The sequence below is a fragment of the Caloenas nicobarica genome, chromosome 6 (genome assembly GCF_036013445.1).
Source record: "Caloenas nicobarica isolate bCalNic1 chromosome 6, bCalNic1.hap1, whole genome shotgun sequence".
Lineage (NCBI taxonomy): Eukaryota > Metazoa > Chordata > Aves > Columbiformes > Columbidae > Caloenas > Caloenas nicobarica.
The window spans coordinates 17881396-17899162 of NC_088250.1; the positions used below are offsets into that span (position 1 = coordinate 17881396).

The following is a 17767-nucleotide window of genomic DNA, read 5'->3' on the forward strand; positions in this document are numbered from 1 at the left end:
CGTTACCTTCCCCCGCAGACCGGAGGCGGGAGCCGCGGCCGGGTTTACCCCTTCCCTACACCGCATCACAGACAAAGGACCCTCCTCCTCCCCCCGCACCCTCCTCCCGATATTCCTGAATGAGGCGCCTGCCAGCGCGGATCTCCCTAGAGCAGCTCTCCACTGCTCGGGGTCCTCCCGCCGGGGGACCCTGCGCGCCTCGCCCCGCACGCCCGCCCTCGCCCCGCGGAGGTTTGCCGAGGCGGCGGTGCCTCCCCCCGCGGCGGGGCTTGCCAGCCCTCCCTCCTCCCCGCCTGCCCCCCCGCTCGGCTCACGCGTCCTCCCCCCGCCCTCCCCTCCCTCCTCAGTGGTCCGCCGGCTGGGTTACGCAGGAGCCGCCGCCAGCACTGACAGCACTTGGCAGAAGAGGTTTGCCCAAGCGCTCCCGGAGCATCTCCAGAGGCGCGGCGGCAGCGCCTGCTTGCCTCACCGGGAGAGCCGGCCCCGAACCGGGGAGCCGGGGCCAGAGCCAGAGAAAGGCTGAGATCCGGGGAGCAGAAAAATACCTAGAATAATACGAATAATAATACTACTACTAATAAAGAGTGGTGGGCAGGAAAAGGAGGTCGCGGGGGAAGCAGAGGGAGAGGAGAAGGCGCGCCTCCGAGGAGGTGCCCGGGCAAGGGGCAGGAGCGGTCCCTCGCCAGGGCAGCCGGCAGCCCGCCGTGCCCCGGGGCGGCCGTCGGGGCAGCGACAGCACGTGGTGGCGGCGGGGCATGGCCCCCGCGGGGGCTCCCGGGGCCTGAGCCGCCCCTGCCGTCAGCACCATGGCGGACGCCACCGACGCCGGCCTCGACGTGGCGGCGGTGGAAAGTTTCCTAGAGAGGCACCCGGAGCTGGTGGAGAAGTGGCTGAAGAGGAAGAACTCGCTTCCTAAAGCGCCTGCCGCCGCCGCCGCCGGCCCGTCGGAGGAGCGCCGGAGCAGCGGCGGCCCCGGCGGAGGCTGGGGCAGCGCGGGCGGCCCCGGCGGCCCCGGCGGCGGGGGGCTGCAGCGGCGAGCCTCCCAGAAGGAGCTGCGGAAGAGCTTCGCCCGTTCCAAGGCCATCCACGTCAACCTCACCTACGACGAGCATGTGCACGCCCGGGCGCAGGAGCCGCTGAGCAGCGTGCGGCGGCGGGCGCTGCTGCGGAAGGCCAGCTCCTTGCCCCCCACCACCGCTCACATCCTCAGCGCCCTCCTGGAGTCCCGCGTCAGCCTGCCCCAATACCCCCCCACCGCCCTGGACTACAAGCGCTACCTCAAGGAGCACAACGAGCGCCAGTTCTTCCTGGAGCTGGTCAAGGACATCTCCAACGACCTGGACCTCACCAGCCTCAGCTACAAGATCCTTATCTTCGTCTGCCTCATGGTGGACGCCGACCGGGGCTCCCTCTTTCTCGTGGAGGGGGCCGCCGCAGGCAAAAAGAGCCTGGTCTCTAAGTTCTTCGACGTGCACGCCGGCACCCCGCTGCTGCCCTGCGGCTCCACCGAGAACAGCAACGAGGTGCAGGTGCCCTGGGGCAAGGGCATCATCGGCTACGTGGCGGAGCACGGAGAGACGGTCAACATCCCCGACGCCTACCAGGTAGGAGCCGGGCAGGCTCCCTCCCGGACCGCGGCGGCGGAGGCTCCTGCCGAGGAGCCCCAGCACCACCCGGCCCTGCCTCCCTGCAGGGCGTCCCTCCCGCGCCGCCCTGCCTCCCCCGGGCTGTCCCTGCCCGGGCGGCGGCGCTGCCACCGTCGGGGGTTGCGCGTAGCGGCCGCTGCTGTGCTCGGGGCAACTGTTGGCGGGACGGGAGGGGACTCCTGTGAAGGCGGGAGGGAAAGCCTCTCCTGGGTGGCCAACGGGCCCAAAGTGGCCGTAAAATCGGTACAGCAGTGCGTCTGGGTTTTGCAGGAGCAGTAGGCGGCTTCATGGGTTTTTAAAACGTATTTTGGAATCGGACGAAGAAAACGTAAAAAAAATGCTCGTGACAGTCCCAAGGATAATATTCTTAAATCTCTGTCTCACTTAATGTTCCGTGCCTGCCTGCTGCTGAAATAATCTCATTGCTTTCAAAAGAGCATATATTTTCACCTTTGCATATGCCCAGTCAGCCCACACGGCATGTGTTTTCAAACCTATTCCTAGGAGTGATATAACCAGTCCTGTTATTCTTCTACAAGGGCTTTCCCCACCTTTTATTTTTATAGAGGCTTCACTGTGAATTGTGCAAATGTAGTCCTGTCTTCAAGGCAAAAATTCCCTTTGACTTCAGCAGGAACAGGCATGCCTTCACCTGCGTGTGTTGATGCAGAAGAGTGCATTCAGTTTACTAGCTTGAAATTTCTCTCCCTCAGTCCTAGGGGCTATTTATAGTGTTTATTAGTGTGAGAAACTATCAGCAATTTGAGATTCTTGAGAAGATTAAGAACCACAGAGTGGCAGATTTTCTAAATCAGGATCTTGGAGAGCTTTGGAAAAGGTGGGAGAGGTATGTCTTTAAGAATTTCAGTAATAACCATCGCTCAATATCTACATTTGCTCTACAGTAACAACAAAAATAATAAGCATTAAAAATGATGATGCTTTATAGTAAACTGTACAAGGAAGAAACTTGAAAAATAAGATTGGGTTATTTTTGTTTGAAATACAGAAGAGCTAGGGTAAATATATTTTGGCCTGAATATTTATTTATTTGTCAAACAGTGAAAAATACTAGGCACCTCACAGATCCAGAGTGACAAAGGTTCCCAACCCACAGAGTTCAAAGGGAAAGAGCAAAGCGTGGTAAAAATGCTGTAATATTCAGACTAAAATGATTGAGTGTTGGATCCCCTTTGAAAAACTCTAAGCTTGATTTCTTTATTTTTCCTTTTTCCCACTATACACTTTCTCTTACCACACCTATTTTTTTAAAATACTTTAACTTCTAAAACGGTACTGTGCCAAAATAGCTGCTGCTGGAGATCAAGCAGAAGATGTTCTTTATAGTCTTAAGTGGCTAAACAGATTAAGGATATCTGAGTGAAAGAGCTTGATCTCTCCTTTTAACTCTGGATAGCTCCAGCAACCTTTTTTGGTTAACACCACTGGAAAGGCAGAGTATTTTCTAGTTGTAGGGGACTGTACTATTTTTTCTTCGTTGTTTGTTCACTTTGTGTCCACTTCCCTGTGAAAAAGCCCAGCCACTTTGAACAGTTTATTGTCTGTTTCATTTGCAGAGAAAAGTGAAAAACAATCAATCCAGTTACCATTCCCGGTACTATTTATATTATATTTTTGTCTTGCTCCTATTCAAAATCGATTTTAATATTATAAAGAACACAATTAATTGTATTTTTAAGCTGTAAGTACATTAGTTGTGGTAGAAGAGAAAGTTCTAGACCAAGTTCATCCTGTAATTATATCAATTGCGATGTCCCTGCTTTCAGTGGAGTTACTTCTGATTAGTGCAAAAGAAACTTTAGACCTTGCAAATTTAATGAAAAATTTGCTTGAAAATATAATGTGGGATCTGCTTTCTATTATGTTTTGAAGTTAGTATGGTTTATCTTCTGTTACTTGGCACATATATATCCATTATGCATCATTAAAAGGAGACCTTTCTAATTTAATAGTATAAAGAGCCCTATAGAAGCCCAGGTAAATGTGCCTAAAGAAGTGACAGCTGTTCCATTTCAGATCATTGTCGTGCTCACAATACAGCACTTTAAAAATTAATAAATATGATGATATGATTTTTGTCATCTTTGCCACGCATGATGGAAATGTTTAATCAACCGTCAGGGAAAAAAAAAGCACCAACAGGAAACTTTGTCAGGCTGACAGATGGAGTTTGAGAGAAACGGGGATAGCACAGCACCATTTTGTCCATTGAATAGAACGATTTGGTAGGATAAGGCCTTATATTAGGTCAGAAGAAGACCTCTAGATTAACTTAGAGTTTTTTTACTTGTTTTTTAAATTAACAAGCTTTTTAAAAAAGGGGTAAGATACTGCTATATCATCAGTATTGGGAAATTTGTTTTATTGTCATCCAACCATCTTTATTTTCCCAGAGCCTGATCAAATATCAGTTGGAATTCTACCATCAAGTACAAATTGGGTTGCCTGCTTGTATTTTCAGCTGCTGCTGACATTAATGGGACTTCAGCGCAATCAACACTGCATTTAAATCCTGTCATGTCGTGTAATGTGCTTTACATAAGCAGTCCCCTCTGCCCATACACAGACTGATTAGTTTAGGAAATATTTGTAAATGACTTGTAGTGTCATTTTCAGAGATAGTATAAGATTTCAATTACACATTTATTTTCCTAAAGAGAAAAAAAATACTAAAAAATGAAATCAAATAATAGTCTGAGGCTTTTCTCTGATCCAGTTGATTATTACTGTTGTTGAATCTAACTTTCAAAACCTGCTCATGTAAACAATCTTTCTTAATTCAATAAGCACACTTAGAGACAAGATTTGGAATTAATATTATGTGTTATTTTAATACTACACAATATATAACATCTCATCGTAATTTGATTTATGAAGTTCAACAGTGACTGAACAAACTTCTTGGAGATTCACAGCATCAGAGAATTTGACAAATACTTAGTTTTTGGGAGAGTTTAGGTGAATGTTATATGACTGATAGAAAAGTTGCAGGATTTCATTCATGACATTAGAAGTTTTATTTATTACACTACCACATCACGTGATGAAAGTGAGGTTATAATTGTAACAGTTTGTAAAATATATGATCCGATCTGTAAGAGTTAGCACTACAGAAGATTTGAGATGGAGACTTTCTTTGCATTTTGAAACCGGTCTAAAACTTTCTCCTGGAAGTAATCCAGTTGGCATGTAACTCAAACTCCTAGTCAGTTTAAGTTTTAAAATAAGGTCTTTGGTCTTCCCATGTTAATTTCAGGAAGCATTTCTGACTCCTTATTCTTATATGAATAATGCACTATATCTTCAGCACACACGTTGGAAGAATCTCATCATACTGGCAAAGAAATTTGGGACCTAAATGTCCTTTGAGGCTCCTTTTAACAGATCATAGATGTAGCTTTTGCAGTCATGTATGAAAATTATTAAGTGTATTGTAAGAACACAGGCAGAGGCCATTAAACCTTTACATGCGGTTCTTATGTGTTGTTCAAAAATTTATGGTTTTTTCCTATTTAAAGCTATGGGTTTTTTCATGTCATCCCTTCTTCTCAAGGCCGTCTATGATGTTTAGCTGAAATTATTGATCACTTCAATTTTGTACCACCTTTTAGAGCAGTATTTAAATAATATAAATTTTAAATCACAGGCTTGCTTATTGTTGTACCTTCAGCTGTGCAAAAGTTGGGGGATAATTTAAGGGCATCCCAGCTCCTTCTAACTAGTGAAAAAAATCTTACTTGTTAGAATAGTTAGCATACATCAGAAAGTGGTGAAAAATATCTTCTGCCTTTTGCCAGTGTCAGCTGAAAAAGAAGTTTCTGTACACTTTATGTTAAATTTGCAATTTTAAAAGTATCTTTAAAAGACAGAAGAAAAAAATGGCTTACCAGATGGATGGTTTAATAAAACGAGGAGCAAAGAGAGGAGAAGTACTAAATGGAGTCATGCTAAGACGTGGTTTTATAAGTTAGAAAGGGTGCCATAAAAGATGATCAGAAATTTTTTTGAGTACAGCTCAAGTCCTTAAAAGAAAATTTAACCATATTACTGGAACAGAAAATCAAGCAAAACAGAAGACAGATTGAGCTCTCTTCGTTCTGGACTCTCCTGTTACCTCTTCCGAGTTGAGGCCAAGTGTAGTGCAACTAGCACACACACAACCCTTCACAATGAGTTTTAAACATCCTTAAGCACCCAGGTACAGGCATAGATTTTTGTCAGCTCCCGCGGGTGAGCCGTGAGGGTTCATTGTCCCCTGCTGTGCCAGGGCAGCCGTACAGGGTCGCTGCTGGTGGGCGCAGAGCTGCCAGCCTGGAGCCCCTGCGGGGGACAGGCTCTTGGTGGAGAAGATCATGCACGGGTGGGAGACACATTTCGTCACACAGCATACCTGTTTGTTAGCATCAATATTAACAGTGTGTCTCTTTCAATTTTAAAGAGCAGTTGAAGTATTAAAACCGTTGGTCCTGGGAGGTTTAGTTCTACAAATGGGAAGCACTTCGGCACTGTTTCATCCAGCAGTGCTTGAGCAGCAGGCAGCAATGGCCATATTCATTTCAGTGCTGACTCTTAACAAGGACAGAGGTTGCTCTTTAGAGAGCAGAGAACATAAAACCTGGCAAGCAGAATCAACAATAGTTTTGAAAAATTTCATGTAATACATAAAAATGAATTAAAACATTTTTTGCTGTGCATTAAACATGACTAGGAAGTATCACGGGGAATGCAGGAGATAATTGCAACAGTAAAGAACTAAACTGCTCTAATGCACTTCCCGCAAAAGGATGCTCCAGCCCATCACGCAAAATTTAGAAAAACTTGAAACTGCAAGTACAAGTCAGTAAATTGGTGAAGAGATGTTGTAATTATCCCTGAATCTGCTGCCCAGCAGAGGCAAACACATCCTTCTTGTCACAGCAGTGCTGGCCCATGAGAGAGGGCTGTCCCCACAGGGGACAGCACCCTACTGGCATCTCCACAGCAGCAGCTGAGAAGGTCTCCTCACCTCCTGTCACCTCCCTTTCTGCATAAATCTTCTCATGGAACCCTTTCTGATTGACGTGTAGGATGTCCTAAGGCCTCCCTGGGTCACAGCATCACTGTTTTCACCTTGGAGATGTCCACCAGGGGCAGGAGCTCCTGGTAGATGCCAGAGCTATGCAGAAGAGCACATGTCCAAAGCCACCTGAGGGCTCACATGCAGCTTTGTGTCTCCAGGCCACTGCTCGAGTGGATCACCAGGACAGACAGGGCTGCACAACACTGCATGCCACAGGTATTGTGAGGGAACACACACTCCTCTCCATCCTTGTGTGGGGTGAGCAAGGTTACCCCACTGACCGAGTGGGCAGTGGCCCATCCTCCATGGCTGCACAACACCTGTTTGCTGCCCAGGTGAGCCTGCAGTGTCTGCCTCATCGCTTTGAAATGAGGAGCAGCTGGGCTGGTGGTGGCCGCCCACAGGGTGCCCAGGTGGGGCTTGTTTGACACAAGTCCATGCACTGGGAGCAGTGGGGTGAAAAAGGGCTTGGGGGTAAGGGGAGGAGTCTGCCCATACCCACGTGTAACGAGTTGTCTCTGTTTCTCGCTGGATCTGTTGGGTAATTACCAGCCATTTTATGGGGCTTGCACACTTTAAATCAGCACTGAAGGATATTGTGCTGCTTTGTTGCAGTGCTGGTGTGAGGGGATGCTCAGGGTGGGTGTAGGCTCCCAGGCAAATGTGAGTATGGAGGACTTCAAAGCATTAACAGGTTAGTAATTCTGGTGTGTAAATTTTTTTTTTAATAATAAAAATATAGTTGTCTCACTTTCTCAGTTGCCTTACAGAGCAAGTACTCAGTAGCCTGGCATGTTTGCTTTCTCAAAAGAGGTGGTTGTAAGGCCTGACCCCCCAGCTCTGCCCTTGCAGCCGGAGCTCTGGCTGTGGGTTGTGCTGGACTTGAGCAGGAGAAGCCTTTTGGAGACCTGGGGTGGTTTTCCTGCCCCCTATAAGACCGTCTTTTGTCAAGCTCATGGACTTTAACTAGTTTATTGCTCACCTAGTCTATCTGTGTGAAGAAAACAGAGCTACTCTTTTTTTTTTTTTCTCAGACACTTATAAAACTTCCTTGTGGAACAGATGTGAAACTGGTGCCTCTGTGGCCTTTAACTTCCTTGTGAGAAGGAAATACGTATATATGATTAGAGCAGGTCAGTGACTGAGAAAGAACTGAAGGACTAGGGCTTTCAGATCTTAGCTGAAAGCCTGTTACAAGGACAAGACTGAGTAAAGCTGTAGTTTTGCTTGGTAATGGATTCTGCTGTTCTCTTTGATTGATTTTCAATTTTTGAAAACAAATGGATGTTTCATTTCGTTTATTTACAGTTGTATGCTGTTGTGTAGCTATTCTGTAGAATAACAAAATTAATAAACAAGCACACATAGATCATTATGCAAGTTAATTTGGTTTTACTTTTGTAAAACAACCCTATTGACAAACTATGAAATACAAATGACTGGAGCTAATGGCTCACCGGAGTTGCGTGTTAACAGGGTAGCAGCAACCCTGTGCAATCTGAGCTTAATGTTTCTACGGTGCACATTTAAAAATGAATGTGGCTTAGTTAATAACACTGCTGCTTTGTCACAATAAGATCTTCTCAATTTATTATTCAAGAATCTTATTATACTGCCTCTGTAATGCTTAAAGCCACGTGTTGCTCACCTGAGGAATTACCTGCAGCTGTGAACACATGCGCAGATGTCTGTTGAAACACACTGGAGTCTTGCTGGTTTCTTTGTTCAGAGGAGTATCGGTTTTTTAAAGTCATCCTGTGAGTGGCTTTATATTATATATAAGTAATCATTAATATTTAGGAGACCAGCACTAGTACCTGGCTCAATGTGAGATTGGAATGAGATGGGAATGTGGATATGGTTGTTGGTGGTTCTCAGAGGGGTGTCAGTCAGGTTTGGTACAGAAGGGCACAGCGAGCCACTGATGGAGTAAACAGTGGTGGATGTGATCTCTATTTTTCTTTGTAAGCCTTTTTTTTTTTTCTTTAATGATACGAGCAGAGCAGAAGTGCACAGAAGCTACCATACATAAGACCACAACTTGGTTTACTGTTGTGCTATTGGTGATCTAACAGGAGTTTGTTTTGAAGGAAGAAAACGAAAACCTTATGTGATGGATCTGGGTAATGTGCTACAGAGAAATATTTCCTGATCCCTGCTGTTGATCAGCTCTGGCTATGAGGCATGAAATGTAATTATGTTTATTAGCTTGGCAGTCATGTCTGCAAACTTGCTAGAGCTTATGAAGTTATTTATTCCTGTCTAGGAAAGTTTATCTATACTATTTTTTCCCCATTAATTTTGTGTCAGTCATAAATAGCCAACATGCATTGTTACTTATGTCCCTGGTCTAACTAATAAATGAAACAGTGGTTGGAAAAGGACATAAATCAAAAATACAGTCCCACCAATTAAAAAAAAAAGTCCTGAACTACTGACATGTTTTTTTAAAAAAAAAAAGAAACGCCTTTAGTATTGCATCATTGCAAATCAACTTTTTTTCAAAGTAAGCTGGTTTTTTTTTTTTTTAGTTTTAAGTCTGGAAATTTAGACTTTTTGAGGCTCAATGTTCTCTGCTTTTTTTAAGAATTGTTTTGGAAGTGAAAAAATAGATTGCTAAGCTGTCTTGCACACTCTTCTCTGTTTTATTCATTTTATCTTATAAGAAATATTGCTGTTGCTCTATAAATAGTCATAATATAACTGGACTGTGTGCTTATTTACTTGGGAGAATTAGGTTTGAAATGCTGGTGAATGGTACTAGTTAGTTCTCCTGCTGCCTTTGTCTCAGGGGCTTTAGGGATTTGGAGGGAGATGACAGGAATAGCTGCAGCAATCCTTACATGGAAGTATCTTCAGAGATTGCTTTATTTTTTTTTTGTGTGCAGGTTTCTTCTCTGCAAGGTTTTTTTCCCCATATCTACTGTAGTGGTTTATTACTTGATTCCTGCTTCTTGTTTATGCACAATGTAATTTATACCATATGTGATTTTTAGAGAAGAGTATCTAGAACAGACTGGATGCCTTAATTTTTTAATTTGTATTTAGATTTAATGTTATGCTTTGAATCTATATAACTTGCTGTCTTTTTGCATTGCTCTTTCTGTTTTCTGTAAAAGTTTTTGTATTGTATACTCATAGAAAGTATGACTAAGAAATTGAATAGGTCTCTTCTAGCTTCAATTTCTTCTGTAAATGTAGTGGCTCCTTCAGTATGGCTTCCTATAAAGTCAGTCAAAAGTACATTAATCAAGTTTGCCTATCCCATGCAGTTTGATAGTACAGTAATACTCAGGTTAACAATGCTGTCAAACATACTACTCTTATTACCTATTTGTTCATACAACTTGGCTAACTCAATATTTTAACTACAGTATAGTGAAAGAAATCTTGCTGCAAGTTTTCTTTTTTCTTGCGCCCTTCCTAAGGAAAAAAACCACTATGCAGTAAACTGCCCAATATAATAGGCCAGGCCTGTTAATTGAAAACCTCTTGTAGTGTTCTGTTTGACTAAAAAGCAGTATTTTCAAATCATAAAATTCAGAAATGGCTTTTCCTTGTGGCTGTCGGCTTTGTTGAAGTCACTCAGTCTGTTTCACTAGACACTTTATCCTTAGACTTTGGAGAAGGAAAACAGTGTCTGTCATGCAGACTGAATTTCTAGAAATGTGTTCAAGCAAGTTTTATCCTCCATTATGTTATTTGACTCTTGTTAACTTGGTTTGGGATAATACTTTTTCTGTTATAAATCATGCAAATAATACTCACATAAATCATACTAGCTTTGATAAGGATAAAAAAGTATATATTTTCTTTCCAAGTTCAAAGAGCTATCCTATGTTTAAAAACAAACAAAAAACCCACACACATATGTACCTTTACTAACAATGTATGAACCACCCACTTAAAATCAACACCGAAATGCAGCTGATGAAAGTTTGCACAGAAGTTAAAACTGTTTGAATTTCTAACATAACCTATTCTGTTACTTCAAATGTCTTGAGGAAAGAAGAAATGTAGATTGAAGTAAGATAAAAGAAGTACAAAATACTTGTTTTGAATGTTTCATGGGAGTTTCAGAGACCCTCTGTGGCCTTTTGTGGAGTAGTACATGTTCTTAAAATTTTGAGGGTTTTTTTAATTGGAAACATGTAGATTCTTTTAGTAAGTGATAGAAGTAGTGACTTTTAATGATGTTATCTCTTCCTGGTGAGCATGGATTATTTTGTGTGGACCTTCTCTAAATGTACCTGTTCAGGTTTAATCATGATCAATGATTGTTATTTAGTGACCTCAGATCCATAATCAATTTGCTATTGATATCGAAGAGGGTTGGATCCTTAATGGATTTTTCTTTTGTTGGCCACTTCTATCAGTATTACAGCTGGTTTGGCTTTTTTTCAGTCCTTGCCCAATATCTGTATAGTGCTTATAGTCAGATTTACAAACTAATATTATGATTAAAGAGGTTAGTCCAGAGGGCTTGACATACAGGTCATGGGCTTTATTTCATAGAATCATAGAACTGTTTGGGTTGGGAGGAACCTCAAAGATCATCTAGTTCCAACCCTTCTGCCACGGGCAGGGACACCTTTGACTAGACCAGATTGCTCAAAGCTCTGTCCAGCCTGGCCTTGAACACTTCCAGGGATGGGGCATCCACAGCTTCTCTGGGCAGCCTGTTCCAGTGCCTCACCACCCTCGTGAGGAATAAAAATTAAAGCTTTTGTGGTTTTGGTGCAATACAAATATGCCTCAGGCATAAATTTTAATTAACTCTATTCCACAATGAGCTCAAGGTTGGTCCGGGACTGGGAGTAACTCATCCACCAACTCTGGGTCCTCAAGACACTCAGGCACCATTAGACTACAGGGCAACATACATTTTTAAACATTTTCCTCTAGCAACAACCTTTCATAGAGTCATTTTGGTTGGAAGAGACACTTAAGATCATCAAGTCCTGATTTAAATTGCCTGAAGCCTCAAGTACATCAAGATAATGAGTATATTATGGTGTGAGAGCTTGTAAGCATGGTCAATGTTTTTAGTTGATATGATGAAGGTAGGGGATCTAGAAAAGTGAATTTGAATGTATCGATTCACTGATAAGAATTCATGCTGTTCCAGGCTCTAGCACTTCCTTATGTTCTAGATTAGTTTCAGATCCCACTTTTAATGTAATCCTCAGTTATAGGGAACTTTTTTTTTTGAATGAAAGTTGGGATTCCGATAACACTGTATGATCCCAGAACCCTAGAAAAAAACCCCTGTGTGTGTCTTAATCTGGTCTTGTATAGAATAACAGCATCAAGATGTTTGTCTGTTCTCATTTATTGGCAATTCTTAAATTTGATGTCCATAAAGAACCAGGATGGCAGTGTCACTGCACAGGCAGCTGAAATACCAGTGCTTGGATTGATGGATCGAGCCTGTTCTCTGCTGTGTCTTGCCTTGATTGAATATCACATTTTACAAGGTGATATTTCCCCAAAGAAGAATTTACAATTGATAAATAACTTGAGACAAGAATAAAGTGTAGCCTACGGAATAACTGTTCCTTGTTGGCAGTTCTGAAATTCAAATGAAAAGTGCCTTGGTCTTCACACTTTGAATGTCTCTGGCATCTAGAAGTCTTATTATATGAAACCAAAGTAGTAAAACCGAGTATGTTTGTTTGTTAGTAATGTTTTAAACCATCAGTGGAAGACTTTACTTGTAGTTCTTAAGTGTTCTTGCATGAAAATACTGGCAGTACAATTATAATTATGGTGAAGTCTCTCTCTCAAAAGAATGTATTGTATATAGTCTGCCCTTAACTTCTGAATATGTCTTGATTGTAAAATAAACTTAAAAACAAGTGCCACAATTGGTGTCATCAACATTGATACTCCTTTCTAGCCAGAAGCCTGATGCAGGTGAGGACTCTGTTGCAGGCTGTTCTAACATGTGGGATAATACAATTTGTTTCTCCAAGTGTTTGCAGTCTCACAGAGGACTTCTCTCTGACCTAGCACCTTTGTTATCAGCTGCTAGACAGGCCTCCTTGCTCAAGGTTACTGCCCTGTGAGGAGAGGTAGACGTAAATCTTGTACAAGCTTCTCAGCCTTCACAGTTCACACTTGGGCATTGAGGTTTTTATTGATACTGTTAAAACCAGTAAAACCTCTCTGCTAGATCCTGTGACATACACCCTATTACAACTATAAGTGATGAAAGAAGGAGGTGTGGGGGTAAAAGAGGTTTGGGACATAATGCAAGTCATCCAGTTTTCTTATGTGCATATTGCATGATGCAACTATGTTAATGTTGCCAGAAATAGTGTTGTCTTTTGTTCACCTCTGTATCTTTCCTAATCACTTTCCCAATGTTACCAAAATAAAATTCTTGCCTGCTTTTCCCCAGAAGGTTAGAGATAGAGTTACACCTCACATTTTGATGATTTTAAATGTTTACTGAGTTCTTGTTGTGGTTAGCCTCAAAGATGTCTAATTTTTCCAGTTAAATGCATTAATTTCCCAATGCTGTTCTTACTGTACCTTTAGTCCCTGCTCCAGAGATGTAATACCCTCCTGTAAAAGGTAGTCCAGTTCTGTCATAGGTGGATAATCTGACATCAGATGGCAGGAAGACAAAAGCATTTTGTTGCACCTCAGGATGGCCTGCTTCTGGGACTAAGACTGCCTGATTGCTCCAGGAGCCCTGTGCTTGCTTCCTCCTAGTGTAGAAGTCCCAGCAAGAGATATAAACAAGAAACTTCCAAAGTCTACTTGAACAGAGAAGCAATATGGCAGGAATGAGTTGTACTTTAAAAAACACTTTTGAGATTACCAGTCCCTCCTGTGTCTGTGGTTCTCCATAGCATCCATTAAGGAACACAGGATTGACAGCTTACCATTAAATCTGTTCCTAACACTCACAGCTGTACTGTATTTATCCAATTCAGACAGGTTCACAAGCCCCTGTGCTGTGTTGGAAAGGCAATGACCACGTATGCTCGACATTGTAAATTACAATTGGATTAAAATACCCACTACAGTGAACCTTGTTACCTAAACAAAAGAAACTTTCAGATAAACATGAATACACCTTGTTAATTTTTGTCCCAGACAAACAAATTGCAACCTGCTTTTGGTCTGTCCAACAACTGTCCTTTTTTGGTTAAACTCCCTTTTGAAGGTTTATTTCTGTTATAAGGCCCACAAGATGTAAATCAACAGCAATATTACTAGTCGGGGCACAGTGTCATTTTGGTGTTTCCCCATGTACTCTGTTTTGCGTTGAAGAAAATTAGTAAAGCAGGGACTGTCTCTTCAGTAACACAAAGCATATTACCAGTATTTCAGTAACAATTACTAATTCAAAATAGTAGTTCAGACATTACCAAGATGTGGTTGAAGAAATAACATTTAATTCATTCATTGGTGAAACCTACTGTGTGATAATTACACTGCATTTCAATTTCTTCTATTGTAGAAAGAACATCTCTTTCTAAGCAGGATTCTCTACAGTGCAGAACAGTTCGGCTTCTATGCAAGTTGATGTGTTTAGAAGCATGTGGAAAGATCAGAAGATCAGGCAGGTCTAGACCCTTGATGCCATTATTAAAAACCATTCATCACAGGGGTTCTGGTTCTCCTAAGGAAGTTGTTAGGCACAAATAATTCAAGGGAATATCATCAAAGCCTTATCAAAGACTGCATATTAGTAATCTAGTCTTTATGGAGGGAAAGACTGTTTAATACACTCCAGAGGCAGAAATAGGTCTAAGGAAGAACAACTCCTAATGAAGTTACAGAATTAAAACAGAACAAAAGAAAATAGTATCATAAAAAAAGCCTAAGAGCTTTGTATTCTATGGCAGAAGAGCACTATAAACTGTATATGAGTACCACAGTTGATATTAATTCCTTGCGCCTGAAGGATATGTGAACTTGCAATGTGTAATAAAATAGCCAAATGAATTTGTTTAATCTTTATGATGAGTAAGCGTGGAGCATTTCTAAATCATGTCTCTTTTTAGGTGACTAAAAAAGTCTATTTCTGTAACATCTGCAATTCACAACAAGGAAATAAAAATAGAAATAAATTTACCAGGGGAAAAAAATCTGTCAGTTTTTAGCATTAGTAAAGATATAATGCGTTATCTCTTCCTTATCACAATCAACTCTTGTTAGGTTAAGGACTGTATGGGTTGTTTTAATCACCTGAGACAAATATGGACCTTGTTTCACAGTCAATACTGTCTGAACTTTTGAAAACAAAACTTGTGTTTATTTTTGTAGAACAGCTCAGTTCCCTCATATTAGGGGAGTTGGAACTGGCTGTAACTGTTGTCCGCAGCATAAATGCTAACTTCACCCTGGAGGAACGGAGCTGCTGCCAGCGAACAGCAGTAATTCCCTCTCTGGCTGATAGAAGAGCTGGTGAAGACTATTCTCTACCAAGATGAACAAAGATGCTCTTAATGCTACCTCTTCTGAACTCTGCAGCCTCCTTTGAGTCCCTTTGTGATCTGCAATTGGAGTTGTACTGTTCCAGAGAATCCATTTCTGCACACTGCCATGTGAACAAATGACCCATGTTTAATCCAGTTTCCTTTAGGTTTTGTCAATCTGTATCGAAAGTAATTTTCTGCTAAGATTTGAATTTTATTTTTAGTTGTTTACATACTACAAATGTTAATGTGTTTAAGAAAAGCTTCAGACTGTTTAATGGTCAAAAGTACTGTAAGCTCCTTTTACTATTCTAGAAAGCCTAGGAAGTCATATGAAAAGATATTCAATACATTTTAAACTCTTCTGTTTATATATATATGGTAGTCTTTCTCCAGAGGTAACTAGCTGCATGTATCCTGCAGGAGGTTAAGCAAACTGCAAATCCAAACAGTATATTCCTTGAGTCATGTCTTTAGCTAAGCTATATGCTAAGAATTATACTGACATGTGGGAGAGCACTCTTTTTTAAATAGGGACATTCTTGTACTGAGTCTTCCAGAAAGAGCTGAGGTTTTATTTTACGTGTTTGAAAAAGCATTTGTACCCTATTGGAATACTAGCCTACATGAGTCTTATTTGGGTTACTAAATTTAAAGTGCAACAGACAGGAGTGGAGACAAGGTCTCCATCTACTTGACAGAGAAGTCATGAGGGTCTATTGAATATAGATGTGAAGTGGCAGTATGGCCTAGCATAAGAGTGTGTGTATGTTTGTGGTACTAACACCAGGGACCAGTCTTTGCTGGGTGTCATTCAGTAGCGGTGTTCTATAAAGCGATGGCCTTTTTTTTTAAAGGATGATCAAATTTAATTTGATCTCAAGATGTAATGTTGCCACCCTGTGTGTATTTTTTCACTACTAATTATGTTTTTGAAGATGGTAGTTTATAATCTTTTACAGTGTAGGAATTTCGGAATGTAATACGTATGAAAGCACCTGGGTTTTCACTAAGACATGGGGCACTGACACTACTTCTAGTGCTTTAGTGTAAAATGTGTTGTCAGTTACCCCTGAACTGTGTTTCAAATCTGAAATAAGAACTGTCTAAATGCAACTTAAGTGGGTTTTTTGATGCATTGGGATTAGCAGTGCTATACCACTAAGATTTTTAGTACCTGAATAGCTTTGGGGATAGAAATAGATTTTTTTTTTTGGTGCAGTGCTGTGACCCCACATGGAACATGAATGACAAGAAGTATGAAGCAATTTTAATAACAGATTTGTATCTTATGTTGAAAAGGGAATTACTCTTTGAATGTTATGCAAGCATTTATTTCATATGAATGTCCCTCAAACATGTAACCTTAGGCATATTCATTGCCTTAGAAAAATTTTAAAATAACAAAATACTTGCTGCTGTTACTTTGAAGAGCATCTTGTTATATTTTTTACTCTTCAATGAGATATGTTATAAACATTTTTATTATTTGGTTGTAAGAGATATCTAACTTTATTGTAAAAGGAGTCTTTATGCTCACAGGATGTGTTGTGTATTTTTTTTAAAGTGCATGCTTTTTGAAAGTTGCATGATCAGTAGGATGACGCTGCATACTTAATAATTATTTAGAGATTTTTATAAATGCATTAATTAAAATAGCTAAAAATTGTCATAGTTAATTATGCGTTAACATTGTTCAAAAAAAGATATTCAAGTGGATATTATTAAATAATAATGCCTAAAATCTGATGTAACAACAATTAAAAACAACTTGATGATATTAGATATAATTCTTCGCCAGCAAAATTTGAAAATAAACAAAACCACAAGAAATTATACCTGCAAAATTCTTGAATAAATAATGGCTACTTTCCATGTAAAGGTTAAGGGTAAACTTTTATTGTGGAGATTCACTTGCTTTGTTCTGTCAACACTGCTGCATTGTGCTGTTAAATTTGCACCTTGGAGCACTACAGATTAACGAAAAAAATGCTCTGGTTTGATACATACTATATTTTAGGAACTTTTGGACTACCCGTGTATTTGCCCACACATTTCCAGTATGCTGTGCAATGATTTAGTTGGATGTTAGTATTGTGGGATGGTCTCTGAAATCTTTCATTGTTTAATAGTTGATGTAGTGTCTGACAAACAAAGTGTTGCAGCTTTACATAGCATTTGTCAAACTGATTCTTGCTGGTATTTCTCACATACTAGTTAGAAGATGGTATAACCTGTAACTAATGATGCACAAGAAAATTCAGAAGCTATCTTGTTTGGTACAGGTATCTGGCAGTAAAGAGTAGGTACAGATCAGCAGAGCAGCTTGTATGTAGGCACACCTTGATCACTGATCAGATTGAACTGCCATGGACTTGTGAAAAATGGGCAAAGACTTCAGATGAATATATAGTGTCATGCTGATATGCTCCATATTTTACATTTTGCAGCTGTCCATGCTGTATACAGCTAATGGACACCCTCGCTCCATGCTGGGGTAGACATGGTGACTTCCTAGCCAGAGATAGATCTGGTATGTACTACTTTCTAGACTATGTGGCTCACCTTCTTCTGCTGTGTTCTCAACTAAGGTGGCACAGCACCCC

At 41.2% G+C, this 17767-nt stretch overlaps 1 protein-coding gene across 1 annotated transcript in view; it reads left to right on the plus strand.

Annotated features, from left to right (window-relative positions):
- The first annotated feature begins 806 nt into the window (after window positions 1–806).
- The window catches only part of PDE11A (phosphodiesterase 11A), a 134883-nt gene continuing 117922 nt past the window's right edge, over window positions 807–17767 (plus strand). The window contains exon 1 of the mRNA XM_065637182.1: window positions 807–1604. Within this exon, the coding sequence (XP_065493254.1) occupies window positions 807–1604 (798 nt within the window). The remainder of the gene's footprint in view (window positions 1605–17767) is intronic.